General features: G+C 41.8%; 1 protein-coding gene across 1 annotated transcript in view; it reads right to left on the bottom strand.

The window, feature by feature from the left end:
* EEFSEC (eukaryotic elongation factor, selenocysteine-tRNA specific) overlaps positions 1-16370 on the bottom strand; it is a 103713-nt gene that overhangs the window by 35380 nt on the left and 51963 nt on the right. The window contains exon 5 of the mRNA XM_082060016.1: positions 11719-12360. Coding sequence (XP_081916142.1) covers positions 11719-12360 — 642 coding nt within the window. The remainder of the gene's footprint in view (positions 1-11718; positions 12361-16370) is intronic.

Genomic DNA, 16370 nt, shown 5'->3' with positions numbered 1-16370 from the left:
AAACCAAATTATACCTATGAGATACGCTGAGTCTGGTGACTTCTACCCCCCTGCCCTTGGAAAACTATTTATACCTAAGAATGAACAAAACTCTAGATGGACCATCTAAACTGCTGAGATTAAGGCAATTTGTGTCAAAAACTGTAGAAAAATAAGTGAACTAACACATTTCTGCTTTCGCCTCCTTTCTACTCATAGAGATAGAACAAAACCTGCATCAGAAAATGCTTTAAAGATCAGTTAATTAAACTCTTTTCTGTTTTGAAACCTCTCCGTGAAAGTCATTTAAGCAGCTATGCTCACAAAAAGTTCATTCCATTACTCATCCTACAGCTAAGTATATTATCACCTGCATAAACCATTCCGGCTCCCAGCTCCAGAACCGCCCTCCAACAGCTACACTTCAAAGAAAATACAGAATTACTTAGATTTTCTAAGTAGAGACTTTTAGATATTCACCTTTACATACGTATTTGATTCGTTAAACTGAAAGCCTTATGACCATTGTATCCAATTTTAATTTCAAGGTTTGTAACCCGGTGGGAAGAGCCGTTCCAAGTCCAGTTCTTAATTAAGCTATCAGGAACAAGAGGCACAAGGGCAGCGGGTGAGGCGAGATAAACAACCCTCCCCTCGGCATTAAAAAGTAGAAGGTGCAGTCAAGTGAGCCTAATCCTGGAGGTGTGAATATCTTTGTACACCTAACGCCTGCAGTTACTCCACCTCATAGCCATAGCAAGAGCGTTTATTTATTTGTCACAAGAAATAAGGGGATATCACTTTAAATCTTTCCAAGATTTATTTTTTTTTTTAGTGGCAAAAGTTGCTGCTCTTCTTCATATTTTAAGAGCTACTTTTATAATAGATAAACCTAAGGGTTTCAAAGATCGAAGTGACTTAGAATGGCAAAGGATTATAACCAATTTTGAACACTGCCCTTTATTCAGTTTAACTGATGACTCCAAGTATTGCAGGTTTGTTGAGCTACTCTCCATCCTCAAAGCCTCTTCCACAAACAGGAGGACCTTCTTGTTTAGTATTTTGTTACACCGGTATGCCTCTATTTTCATGCCAATGGCAGTATGGTGGTAAATCTAACCTGAGAAAGCTAATTTTGGGGGTTTTTTTTGGTTTATTCACTAAGCTATCAACAGCCTTGCAAGGGCTGCGCAGCACCAGGGACCAGGAGGATGAGAAGCCTCTGCAGCCCTTTTTCCATGTGGAAACGAGAACAACCACCCATCTTTTCCCACAAGGTCATGTTTCTGGTGGTTGCTGTGGTGGTTTTGTGTGTTTGGGTTTGTGGGTTTGTGTGTGTTCTGTGGGTTTTTTGTTTTGTTTCTTTGGGGGTTTTTTGGGTGCCTGTCCTCTCCCATCCCCAAAAAACCACGCTTCAAAATACCTTGTGGACCATTAACGGTAATATTAATATAACTGCTTGGCAACCTCTGGCTTAAATTTAAAACTGAACGTCTTTCACTATAGCAACTGATAATAGGTGGTGGCAGAGAGGGAAGATAAGCTTTCAGGCACACTTGCCTTTCTTCAGGTCTGAAATCGAAGACTAGAAATTAATTCCAACTCAAGACGAACTTAAAATTCTCAAAACCTTAATTTTTCCAGTTGCATTAGCTGATGAAATAAAAATATTACTTCTTCCCATACAATCTGTTATTCCTAAAACAAGAATTTTACAACCAAACATCCCTCTCCTCCACCACTGGCCATGTGCTCCTTACCCCTGCGTTTGAAATACAGACGGTCTCTTACACTCCAGTGAGGATCTTCCATATATCTATTATTTTTATAGTTATCCCACAAAACAGCACAGGAAGCCAACTCTACAGACAACATAAACACCTTATATTTTTTCAAGAGCACTTCAAAGGTATCCTTAATTAAAAAAAGAATTACAGGGTGAGCAATGAGGTTCGAGCCTCCCCAGCAAGATGGTCGGAAACAACTCAGAACGATTCTTGTGAACAAGTGTTACAGGCACCATGTGCCTTTGAGTAAACTCATAATGATAACCTGCTGTTTATGATTATAACAGCAACGAAATCTATCACCCTTTAGATATGGCATACTCAACACCTTTAGATTTTAAAACCCCTCATCTTCTGTAAGTAAATGTGCCTCTTTTTAGGGTCTTGCTCTTGTACACACGGTTTAGCAAAGTAACCAATGGCTCCAGCTGAGCTGTTCCTCACACTCCAAAGGTTAATTTGTAAACAAATATAATAAAATCATAATAATAATCCCTCCTTTAGCCGATTTAGATGTTCTGCCTGTATCACCATTATTCCTTGGGCATCTCTGTTGGCCATTAGGAAAACAACTGCTTGAGATAATAAGTGACCAGTGACCTGCCTGAGTGGCTGTTTGGAATAAAGCCTTTATGAGCTGAAGTCTCAGTCTTGCACACTAAATACTACACATCCCATCCCGTGTCACCCATGTCCCTTCCTCCCCCAATTACCATATCATCGATTTATCCCTAAAGACTAAATAATGAGAGAGTCTCCGATGTAACAAAAACTAAGATAAGTGGCCACTCTTTGCAGTAAAATCCATGGGTAAAAGAGAAAGAATTGCTGTGAAGGAAACTTCATTTTCTCAACTTCAAGACCATTTTACAAAAATAAAGAATTTTTTTTGTTGTTTTAGTCTTGCTTTGTAAAAAGCCACAGAAATGCATGTTGTTCTCTCCAACTGAAACTCAACACTTCCAATTACTTTACCAGCAATTCACCTCCAATCGCTGGATTTTAAGTTAATCCCCTTTGAGTTCTCAGAACATCTACAATGGCAATCACTTTGCCTATTAGCTGAACAGCCTTTTGGGAGATCTTTCCTGCTTTTCTCTCAAACACTCTTTTTTTTTTTTTTTTTTTGTTATAAAATATTATTAACTTAAAAAGCCGAATGCCGTAAAGACAGTAAGGGATACACGGCCTGCTCTGAACCAGCAGCAAGGGGCCTAGCGATGAGGGCAGACTAATTTTATTAACTTCAGGGAAACTTCAAAAAGCTTTAGGGCTTTAATGCCAGACAGAGACGACCCCAAAAGTCAGTTTAAGTGCTGCATAAACAAAGGATTAGGGCAAGAAAAAGCTGAAGGCTCCTTGCATTTCTTGTTTATATTGTCATACGACCTAGTGGGAGTGGGAGAGGCCTGCGCCTCGCTGACTTTAATCCCCCATGGTGTACAGTGGCGTTTCAGTTCACTGACCTACATTACGATAATATTGTTTTAAATTTATGGGCAGAGGTGCAGCATCAAACTCACTTAAGGACTTTAAAAAAAGAAAATGGGGGCGGGAGAGGGAGAAATAGCCAGAAGAGAAAAATTTTCTGGCTGGTATAGTCTCCCCCTCTCGCTTCGGTGGGATCAGCAGCTTCGAAAGGGATTTCAAGTTCAAAGGGAATGTCTCTGTTACTCTTGTTTTATGGCTCAGAGCAGAGGACACAATAGCAACGAGTTTATGAAATATCCCTTCCCGCTTGGCTTTTGTGTTTGCAGGAAAAAAGTAAACAGCACTTTATAACCATAGGTGAAGGATGTGCATCGCCAGCACACGGCGCTTTTACTTACACCAAGAAGTTCACCGAAGAAACTAACCATCGCACATTCCCCATCTAAGCAGTACTTATGCTACTGTATATTGTTTGTAAAACTGCTGTTAATGTTATACATGTCGGTATTCAGTGCAAACTATAGTATAATTTCAAGGAACAACAACTCTGGGATTTCGCTTTGAGCTGGGATAGGCAGCTATACCGCCCGGCCTGGTAAACCACCCTCGTTTTTAAGGTAACTTAGGAAATATTGTAATCTGAACACCCTCTCAAACTCCATCACACACATTTTAAGAGCAATTAACTCCATGTCTTAACATATCTGTGGAAAAAGAAATAAGGGGATCAGAAGAGAAACACACAGGAGGAGACTGAGCAGTTCCAGAATGAAATTCGTAACAAGAAAAGACTTGAGACAGAGAAAGTATAAGCACTGAATATTCAACAGCAGGAAGAGACAGAGAGAGGAGCCCTCTCCGATTTAATCTAAAATTATAGAGTTTTAAACAGAAATAAAACAACTTTTTTAAAAGGATAAAAACAGGTCTGAAGGTTATTCTCAGCAAACTGAAAAATGGCCCATTGAAACTAAAGCAGAAAACAACAGGAGGAGAGAAAAAGAACAAAAAGAACCTATGACTAACACTGAAAATACCAAGTATTTTTATTGCTTTTTTGTACTTTGGAAAAAGTACACTTGAGACACCTTCATCATGAGCAGTGACAGCTCATTTATTTCTAGAAAACAGTTTTGAACACTTTTCATTTCTCTGTCAGAAATGGGAATATTTTGGAGGCTGCAAATTCCTATTCTTTTTTAAAACGTGGCTTCACTCATTGAAAAAATGATGGTACATCAGGCTGCAAAAGGGTGAAGGAGAAAGGAACCCAGAAGATCTTCACTGACAACTGGGTTTGCGGCTTTGTGGACTCTCCAAAGGCTGTTCAGGCTTTTAGTTTGTCATTGAGAACTAAGTGAACAACTTGGTATAAAGAAAGAATAATTCAGTCACAACAGCTGTTTTTGCAAGAGCTTACACCAGCATAAACCACTAAAGACTCTTCTTTCTGCCATTGCCTCCACCACTAGAAGCTTTGGTTGCGTGCTGGGCTCTAAACACCTTCTTCTCACCATCCGCCAAGCAAACAAACTAAACTTCTGTCTTTGAACACCCATCCAGAAGGATGGAACAAGCATGAGAAGTTCATCTCCTTCAGCCCTTCATGTCTCATTATCGCTGCTTTAATATAACAAGAAGCCGTCACACAAACATCTCTGCATATCCACTAACTTTGGGTTTTAGAAAAGGTTTGTCCCTTCTCTCCCTAGCCTATGGTTTTTGTATTCAAGAAACATCTTCCTTTCTGAATAAAGCAATGATTGTATTTGAGAATGTCTAACAAGGAGCCATAAATACCCTGCCTGAAGCAACTGATGTCAAGGGAGAAGATGGAGCCGACTCTTGATATAGACTCGCATCCCACGGACAAACAGACATCCTGTGGATGGACAGACAGACATTCCGAGTCTCTAACTCCTCTGCCCAAAGCCCAACAGTCCATCATCTCTCTTGGATAACAGTTTCTTTCTGCTATTTGGTTGTTCACAAGGTTTGTGCTACACTGCTGGATATTTCTAACTCAACCCTAAGTGAAGGTGCACGGTAGAGGGATGGTTACAGTTCAACAATATGTAGGTTTAGTTTTACCTTCCTACTTTAAAAATTGCCTAGGAAATTACATTTATATAAAACCCAAGCTATTTAAATTGCAGAATCGGGCACTTAAGAAATGCCAGATGTCCACACAACCTTATTCCTGTCCCTCTTTGATATGCCCCATGATACACTCTTTACATGACCACATCCTCAAACATTTCCCAGGAACGCTGCCTTATTGAGTGCAGGGGGTAGAGACACAGGGGAACAGAATTAATGTTGCATAGGCAACTGTAAATCTGGTATTTCCCAACTTTCAAGTGCTTGATTTTGCAACATAAGAAAGATTCTTAATTTCTTTTTGTATCCAATAAATAAAACGGTGTATTGGTTGCCTTGCTGACAAACTGATTCCCCCACAGGTGACTCTTACACAACCTCAGAAAAATCAAGACCAGCTGTCCACACACTTGTAAGACTCAAAAGCATGTCTGCATTTTAAATTTAATAATATAAATAATAACCATAGGTGTTACTCAAACCTTGCAAAATTCTACTACCCAGTCATGCAGAGCAGGCCGCTCTTTTCTTGGTGAGTGAACAAAACACCGATCTTTTCATATGAGTAAGCAAGCAAATTCTACGACTTAGCTGGTACACTTTTATGACAAGTTTACTCTATCGCATTAATCCATATGTTGTGTCAGTCATTAAACATCACCACTCTCTTCTCAGTACTCTTTAACAGAAATGGTATTTGTTTAATGAGCATGCAGCCCTTGCCTCCCCTTCCCCCACACTGAGCTCCTCAAACCCTTTTACTCAAAAACTAAACAAGAACCAGTAAATAAATGCATCTTTTATATTCCCACTTTACAGTGCATTTTAACTGGTGAATGTGCTGTGCACTTTTATTCACCTGATTGCCTTCATCTCTGTATTATTGCTCTATTTGGCATACCATCAGCAGCCAAGCAGAACCAAACAAACTCATGTTCAGACTTCAAAGCGCAGAAAATATCAATTGTGGCGTCTGCACGTTTACAGTAGCTGGAGTGACATCCAGCACTTGTGCCATGGCAGGTTCTGCAGACACAGCCCTGCTCACCACGGGCAGCTCCCAAACACTTTCTGTTTGGTCTTGTTACTCACTTTGTGCCCATTTAGCCTGTATTGGTCACCCAGAAAGCGTCATTGCATTCACGCCGTGTTTACTTGCTGTCCTGCTGGAACTACAGTGCCACTATATGAAAATAGCAGATGAAACATTAGCCCAAGCCAACGAAACATCTTTTATCTAGGAATAAGATACATGGAAGAATCTAACTATCTGAACAGGTAACATATTTATTTCTCTTTGTTCCTAGTGGCACTACAACCGTGCAACAGAAAATTCAAGGTACAACGCACAGACCTAACTCTGCAAAATGAATTCTGGTATTACTGATATCTGGAAAGGATTCATTGGGAATAAAAGCACCGGTGTTGCTCACACACAATCCACAACTCAATAACCTTTCCAGACAAGAATATTCTGGCCGTCCCACATGAACTTACCACCTCCCCAAGCAAAGAAAACCTCCCCAGAACTCCAACTCAACCACAGTGGATGTTCCTATTTTCTCCTGGGCAAGTTCATTTTCCCTCCTTCAGCACTTCAGTTAAATATGTGGTTGAGCTACTACAAACTTGACACAAAGTCTGGAAACTAAATGTTGGCATTTTCACTCATAAGGAATCAAAAGACAAAATATGGTTGATAAATGTTAAAATAAAAAAAAGTAATTTTCACGACTGCTGCTTTTGAAAGCATCAAGCTCCCTAAAGGACGGTCTGGGTCATTGCTGCTCATCAACTAATTGAAATACTATTCTCTCCAGCTTTCTGCAGTTACTCACTAGTGCTGATCTCCACAATATCTCATCCTTCTCCTGAAAGGCCGGAAGGACCCATTGAGCAATGGTGCCAACGACTTTCCATTTGAACACCCAGGTAACGCACTTGCTCTTGTTATCCTACTGTAAGAGAAAAACAGAGTTTTAAAAGATGCTGAAAGATAAGCTTTTCCTCTTCCATTCAGGCTTCAGAAGAGATGCTCTGATAAGAATCTTGAGAACTTGCCCTGCTTTCACACCTTGCTCCTGCAACAATACTTGTCTCCTCGGGGACACTTGGATCACACTGGTATTCAAACAATTATAACACCTTGTTATTAAGCAGCAAGGGATTCTTCCATCCTCCAGAAGCTAAAAGTGCTACATGACGGCCTCAGCCCCCATGAGAACCAGTTCAAATAAGAACACTCACGATCCAGCAAACCACCCAACTTGGGAACAGGGGCTGTGACCAAAACAATGCCATCCCAGGGCTGTGACACATGGAACTGCTGAAGAAACAAGCACAACGTGACAACCACCAAATAAGCAAAGCCTAAGAGCAAGGTGAATAATGAGAAAAATACATTTAAAAGTTTGAAATACAGAGAAAATTCATTCTTCTTCGTGTCAGAGGAACACGGAGAAAGCATCTTTAGGAAGGACAAGCCCATTCTCATAGGAAAACATTCCACTGTGCTTAAAATGGGAAACAATCACAGCTGAGACACGCGGATATTTTTTCACCACACAAGTTTGAAAGTGCAGAAGGTGCAACTTGTGCCATGCGAGCACGGCACAGAGTTTTCCTTCTCCTTTTGTTCCAGCCACAGAGCTACTGATTTATGAGCATCCTTGACAATAGGACCCTGTGACGACCATCCCAAGATAAATCCTGCTTGTGCAAACACTTTCAAAACAGGCAGAACATCTGAGTCACGCAGGAAAGAATGATGCGCTTCTACGGTCTCAAAGTTACTGCACTCAACCTGCATGTCCACAAAAGCCTAAGAGCGAATAACGTGACAAACATAAGGGATTTATCCCAGGAACTTTGTGAGTCAGACTGGAATTCATCTGCAATGCTGCATAAAGGTAAAATTCAGATATTTTGGAGATGGTGTGAGGGTTAATAAGAGTCTCTCTGCCCACAAACGAAGAGCTGACTGGTGAGCAGCCTGTCCCCAGGAGCACAAAATCAAGGACAACAGTTGCTCTTTATCTCTATGATTTGCTTGTCCCCCACTGCAGGGGCTGCTGACCCATCACCGTTCAGCAAACCCACATTCGCAGCCACCACGCACCAGTTCGGAGGGATAAACTTTCTCCGCAGCACCTCGTCTGCCTGTTTTTCAGCAGGACTCCCACACCGTACTCCTCCAAGCGACGCTGCTGTTCACAATAGCACTCTCAGCCCTGCTTTTACCTTTTTATCAGTACAAGTCACTTGTTGCCAGCCGAGCGCGTTTTCCTACCCAAAGAACATTTGTCAGGCAGCCAAGGCTTTGCAAAAATAAAGCGTCTGGAGGGCAACAGCCTCTGCCTCCACGTAACCACACCAAAAAAGGTTTGTGACAGAAACTTCCTTCCACTGAACTTTCTCTCCTGTCTCGAGTCCTTTCTGCAAGAGAAAACTAGAGTCGTATTTCACATCATTTTAAAATCAAGTTAAGCAAATACAAACCTTTGCCAGCGCCCTCTTGGTTTTGTGGGAATGGCAGATCTTGATTTTCCTTCAAACTAACCCCCTAAAGATTTGAACCCCCAACCAACTCTGGTCTAAAGCCTAAGAGGTGAATCCATATGTTCCCTCAACAGTTCAAAGACATGATATAAAATTCTCACTCCAGTTTGAATCGTGCAACTTTTTCATAACCAAGGGGCAATCCCAGCACAGACCCCAAAATACCCCATCCTGGTTAAAAGCAAGTTCCCCCAGAACGCGGGCTTAACCAAGAAGAGCAGATAGTACACGTTTTAAAGTCAAATTTCTCATATACTACAGTAATACATCAATAAAAAGAACAATAACCAGCAGCTAAATAAGCAAGGATATGAAAAGGAAAAGGGAAATTCAAGGATCCTGGTGGACAACAGCACTAAGGCTCCGATTCTTTCTCTCCCAGAGCTTCACTCAAGACTTGGCATTGAAGATGAAGATACCAAAGGGAAACGGTGAGCGATACAAAAGTACAAGGGTGCTTGAATTTTTGTGGGAAATTTACCATCGCTGAGCAGACAAGAAAACCCAGGAAGCTTGGGTGTGACTTTCCACTAAAATGTACTAATTCAAGACTGTTCGCTACAGTATGTATGATTTTTTACCATTTTAAAATATGGTGTTTACCCAGTTCATAGATTTAATTTCTATGTGAAACAGCATGAATGCCACACTTGCTCCTAGAGAGACAAAAAGTCTTTGAGAACAAATGTTGTTCTTTTATTAGAAAAATAAACACTAATATCCAGGGGGGTGCTGTACACAAGGGGCACAGAAGTACCATGATGCTGCAACGTCACGACATTACAATTCCTACTATTCCGTCATTAATCAGAATAGGAACAAAAAGCCAAACGGTAAACGCCTGATTTCTCCTGGGTAAACTGGTAGCTAAACCGCAGGGAATTTATTCCAATTCCAGCAGCAAGCTGGGGGGTTGGGAGAGCCCACATTAGATGGGCCGCGATGGTTTACAGGCAGTACCACTGAATTCCGCCGCATCCAGATCCCAGAGCGTTTCCAGCCCGTGCCGAACCAGGACAGCGGTTCTGCGCCTGTCTCCCTCTCTTCCAGCCTTTCAGCAAACCACAAAGTTACTTTTCCTCAGCAGAGGAAAAGTTTGCTTCTCCTGAAAGCACCATGTATTTTTTAATTATTACTGGTTTTTATGCCTCCCCAGGGACAGTGAGGAGGGGGAGCTTCTGTGCTCGACACAGAAAGACATTTTCCTGTCCCGGTGCCAAGCACAGACACCCTAAGCCCAGCGATCCTAATCTCCAGCCATCCATCAGCAGCAGGGTGGGACCAGCTGATTCACATTTTCTATTAGCTGGCGACTTTGTGCTAAAATAAGTCACCGTTCCACCCCATTGTTCCTGCTGCTCCCGGCTCTGCAGAGCACAGACTTCATAGGAGGTACCTCCATTAGCGCTGTGATCTATTCCCAGCGGGCACGACCCTCTTGCCACCGACTCTCCCAAATCTCCATGTGCCCCCGTGATTTTACACCATTGGATTTTCTTACCACATTTGCTCCGCTATCCTTTGGGAAAACCAGCATGGAAAATGCCAGTTTGGGATATCTATGATATCACAGGAGGCAGAATCCGAGAAAAACCTGCCCTGCAGACAGTCTATTCAACAGCAACTGTTCATTCGCAGGCAATTAGCACTAATACAGAAAGTGACCAAGGCTCACACACAGGACACACCGTGGGACAGATGAAGACAGCGTAACATGATAAAAACACCCAGCTCTATAGTTTAAAAGGCAGGGGAAGATATCAAGACAGTTCACATAATAAATGACTGTTTGCCAAATACTAAATAACCCATATTCACTGGTTATTTTCTGGGCCAGAGAAGAAAACATACGTAATTTGATTAACATTATTCCATTATTTACATAGTAAAATCAATAGCAGAATAAGTAAACTGCCAAAGGATTTGAAAATAACACTAAATAAAAATAATTAAAAATGTATGAACGAGGGTAAGAGCAAACTGTGCTATCCCAGTCAGACCACTCACACAACTGGTACTCCATATGTTTCCAACCCCCATGGACCTGGGCCATGTGTTGGGAGCAAAAATGGAGAATAACAGACATAGCAATGTAATAATACCAACTGCTATAGACAGTGTATCTACCCATACTGAAGGGATGGTACAGAAACAAGCCAATTAATTTTTACTGTGGATGCTGACTCCTCCAGAAATCACCTTTATTTTCTGCCACAATGAGGAGGGTCAATACACACACTATAGCAAATTAACACCAGTGCAACATGGAAACAACACACACGAATCAAAGCTCCGAGTTCTCCATTTCATGAGCTTGATCCCAACTTCAGATTCTACAGCTCTGTAAAGCATCTTGTGGGAGATTCGTTTTGTCTACTAGAACGTGTTAATAATTAAAGCTTTGATGTAATAAAATGTAAAAATGCATAAAATAATTAATAGTATTCTCTGTGTTATTTACTCTATGTTCTTACTTGTCTTTAGGCTGTCTCTACATTTCCAATGTGCTGCAGAATAACTGTGCAATACATGTCAATGGAAAGCTGGAAGTTTTGTCAAGTGGGAACAGATGAGCCACTTGGGAAGGTGAACAAACAAAACCACTTTGCAGCAAGAACAAGTCGCTACACATCAGAACCATCGGTGGAAATTACTCAATGCCGCACTGAACTGAACAAACTGGTCACTTTTAAGCAGAGATTTCTGTTCGCAAACAGACGAGATGTAATACACTACGCATACAAACTTAAGAAAAATATGTATAAAGACTCTAGAACAGTGAAAATCCTGTAGCCCACCTATAAACGTACTTAACGCAGAATAAATATTTCCTTTTCCCTCCTATAACAAAAAGACACCTTACCCTTTCCACTTGTCCTTCTTTGTGCTTCAGTTTGTACACCTTCAGCTTTGGAAGGAACATCTCCGTGTAGTTCTTGTCCTCCATGCCCTGGAGCAGCACCCCATGGAACGCCAGCCTGCAGGTGTTGGCGTGGATATCGGTGTCCAGCTTGGAGCCGATCACAAGGCACAGCTTAGGACAAGTGACGGGTTTTTCAAACTCCAGCAATGCCCACTGTTGTCTTGGGAGCTGGACTTCTCCTCCCTGCTCCTTTTCTTTGTCCTCCTTCGAAGAATTTGAGTCCTTGGACAAATATTCCTCTTGATAAAGATAATCTTTATCAAAATCAAAAGCGTTTTCTTGAACTTCTTCATTGAAGTCAGCAGGGGCTGGACTGAAAAACATCACTCTGCCCATAACTGTTTCGTGACCAACTGTGATATGGAACTTGGCCTTAGTCTGCAGAGCTCCTCGAAAATACTGGATTTTCTTCAGGGAAATGATCGCAGCATGGATGGTGTGAAGCGACTCTGGGGTGCAAATGAGGCCTCGTTCTAGCAGTTTGGGATCAAACTGGGTTACGCAGATACCTACTCTGTCACCCTGCATAGCGTAAGTCACAGGAGTATGGAACATCTGCATGGACTTGACTTTCTTGGTCACCTAACGATGAAAAAGCAAGGGAAAAAGGTGATTAATTACACAAGTGCATCACAAGCACAAAGCCACATCTCACCCCCTGCTCTCTTGTGAAGGTGACCTAGAAGAGTCCACAATTCAAAAAGCAGCAAGAGAACAGACTGAGAACATTCCCACACATTTGAGTTTTAAACTCTTGGTTTGAGTCTTGGATCCTGACTAATTCTCTTTCAGACAACAGTATCCTAATTAAAAACCACCCCAAAAATGTACAGCATCATGCAAAATAAAGCTTTTTCAAGCCAAGCCAAGCAGATTATCTGTGCTGCCCCCCATTATCTCACGGGAGAGCAGCCTCCCCTCAATGTGCTCACCCAGAGCGTGGAGGATCACACCATGTAGCTGGGTCTGGCTGTCACACAGGTCTGCTTGTCCTCACACATGCCAAGGGAAAGATCCTGCATTCCTGAACCTACTGAAAAATCAGTGCTTCATGCTGACGTATCCAGTACCTCGCAAGCGATTTAATCAGCCTATCTAAACAGATTTACCCCTTATATTCATGGTATCTATTAATGCATCTAAAGTTCCCATAAGCATACACAAGGAGGGAAGAAAAGCAAATTGGAAGAATGTATTCAAGACCATTCTTTTTTTCCTATCTGTTCTCAGTACTGGAATCAACTCTCAAAGGAGCGCGCAGCACTACATCTTAACCGACCATAAACTCTTCCAAGAGCACAAGCTACATAGGAATTAGAACGTGACCAGAAAAACGCTATGAGTGCACTTAGGCGATGGGTGTGGGTCAAATCACACGAGAACCCAGTGGGAATTGCATCTCCCTCCAAAAGGTCAGACGTGGAACCAGCGGAGAAGTGAATCAGGAGCTGATCTGCACCCACCGGGTCGAGTAACAGGAGCCAGAGCAGCTTTAAATCACCAGCATCCCGTTTGCTGAGCAGCTCACGAGCAGCAGCCCAGTATTTCATCCCTCTTCACTGACCCCGACTGACAGAGACATTCATCTCTATTTTAAAATACTCCAAACGTAGGGTTTTTCTTCAAGAGACTGCAGTAAATAACTAAAATACATCTTTGTTTTGTCTGGCACCCAAAAGGACGCAACTGGCCCCCAGTATTAGATTTGTTTCTCTTACGCATACCCAGTTTCCTTTTGTAAGGGATCCCCCACAAGTTACAGCTCTAAAGTTTCACACATTAACTTTACAGCACTAGAAATTTCAAGTAGGGAGTTGGGACCAAGTCCACCCATCTACCAAAAGAACGCCGTTAAATAATATTGAGCATTCTGTCCTGTACAATAGGAATTCCTAATCAAGACCAGCTCCCACCAGTATTTTAGTCATTTCTTTGCATTTATTTCGAGCACCCAATTTTTGTCCTCCAAACGCTGGCTGTAAAACAACTTCTATCTCGCCCATGAAAACAGAGCGAGGCCCATTTTAGCACTGCACTAAACAGAGACACATTTTGTTCTTATTTTGAGGAATCAGGCATTTCGACACAGAAAGAGATTGAACAATATTGAGTGCAATTTTAAAGAGACAGACTTCATTGCACACAAACCACGTAGGTAAACACGGATAACTTGGATGCCATTATAAAACTTGCTACAAACTTTGCAAAGAAATTCACCCACGTTTTGCCTTCTAATAATGGCGCAAGGGAACTGATTCTATCTCATCATATAAATCAAGAGGCAATGTGTCGCAATCTTACATCATTTGCAAATGGATTTGCTTCACTTTTTCAATTCTATTTGTATCATCGCGTTAATGTTCCTAAAGCATTATGTAAAGGTCTATAAAAACAGCGAGAAAGAAGAAGTTTGTGTTCAAATGCAGAGTATGAAAAATGCAAACCCCAAACAGTTCAGCCCCATTATTCACAGACCAAAGGAGAAGGCCACTAAGATTTTCAAAGCGGTTTAGTCCGGACTAATAGACAACAGGATACAGAAAGAGTCCACTAATGACTTTTTCCCCCCACTATATCAGAGCTCCTTTTTCTTTATTTATCTAACTTCCATTAAATTGTCAACCATATGCCATTGCTCAGAGCTTCTCCAGACAAGAACCCAGGCACCCTGCTGGCTCCCAACGCTGGGAGCGCATCTTTCCGATCGGGAAGATACAGCAACCAAACTTCCCTGTAATACTGAGGAGAAACCGCAAAGTTTGAATAATTAGTCTCAATAACCTATCAAAGGAAATACCGATGATAAACGCAGTATTTATAAAAGGAGTATTACATACATATTACACAAAGACACCCCTGCAAATGGAGTGGACTCAAGCCAGTTTAAAATAAAGGTCCCACCTCAGAGCTGAGCTGCGAAGAGCCACATCTTTAAACCTGCATCCAAGGAGGACGAGGATCTGAGGTGAAGAAAACGTGATTTCAGCCCCGAGGTTTAGAAATATCCCAAGAGCAAACCTGCCTGAACCAGCACCCAAACAAAACCACCCCGAGAGGCACAAACTGACCGCACACTGCAGCAAAGCGCCAAATACAAGAAACATCTTAATATCCTCCAGTCAAAGTGTTTCCCTTCTACTAGAGGGGACCAAATTCAGGCCCAACTGCAGGACCACAGTGCAGCCCAGATGGGCTTTGGAAACCAGGACTCCTTTCCTCTCTGTTATTCTACTACAGCGCCAAAAACCAAGAACAAGGTATCTCATCTTCCTGCTTCCAGCACCATCTCTTGGTGATCAGCAGATGGCAAGTGACACCACCAAAAAACTGCAGCCCACTCGCCTGAAAGTCTACCACCAGTTTTAGTTTTCAATCAGCCCATGCCTAAGCCCATATACTGAGACAAAGCAAAGCTCTAATTCAGATATAAGGATATAAGACTGCTCTTACATGTAAGCAGATCTTTTCATAAACTATTTTCTAGACATGCAGCATGTTGAATTCTTTGCTATATGAGGGATGATGATTCACAAGCAAAACTGTCTCCTATAGATGAGTGTTTAGCAAAGATGGCAAACCACTGCTGTTTAAAGGCGTCCAAAGGAGCCCTTGGCACAAGACAGCAACAATGAGCACTAAGAAATCAGGAGCCAATCCTCCATCCACATCCTCCATCCAAATAACAAAATCTTTTCGTTTAAAAATTCATATATGGAATATTTTCTTAATTCTCCAACACGCCTTTGCACTTCATAGAATCTTTTTGGTTGGAAGAGACCCTTAAGATCAAGTCCAACTATAACCTAAGCCACATCCTTCAGACCCTCATCTACGTGCCTTTTGAACACCTCCAGGGATGGCGACTCCATGTCACATCCCAATGAACATTGAGAAACGTTAGTTCCAGTTCTTCCACCAGGATTTCAGAACAGCATCCAACGGAGGTGAGACCAGAGCTGTCAACAGGACGTTGTTGAACAGGAGCCACACAACAAAAACCGCCCACGGCTCAGGTTGTGGAAACCCATCTCTCCTCAGGCAGCATCACAACAGCAGCTGGGACCAACCACAAAGAGTTGAAGCCTCAAAGAGTCAGAAATAATTCCAAGTTTGTGGGTGCCACCAACGTCATATGGCTGAGGAACAATTTTCTGAAAGCTCTGGAATATTTCTAGAATCTATTGTTGTCCATGGCATCACACAGTGATCTATTTTGCACAGAATGATTCTTTTAACTTAACTTTTAAGTGCTGCTTAAGGCCATCCACCATATGACCACTGTGGTTCCCGTGTAATGCCACACATGTTCTATCAGATTTTATTCAATGTATTCATTCTCCTGATAAAATAACACCATGGCCTGAAGAGCCTGCACTGCACCACTGGAATAAAGCAACATAAAAGGGGATATTATAAAATCCCTTTAGCTTATTTCCTTTCACAGCACCTAAAATATGGTTCTGCACCCAGTAAATAAAGCAGCAGATCAATGATCTTACTCTCACACTGCTCTGCTTTAACACTGTAATTTTAATTTAAATTACATGCATGCTATACTCATGCACGCAATCACAAATCAAGAATTAGCAAGT

The sequence above is a fragment of the Streptopelia decaocto genome (assembly GCF_964273445.1).
Source record: "Streptopelia decaocto genome assembly, chromosome: 8".
Taxonomy (NCBI): Eukaryota; Metazoa; Chordata; class Aves; order Columbiformes; family Columbidae; genus Streptopelia; species Streptopelia decaocto.
The sequence above is the reverse complement of the archived record's forward strand: the minus strand, read 5'-3'. Positions and strand labels throughout refer to the sequence as shown.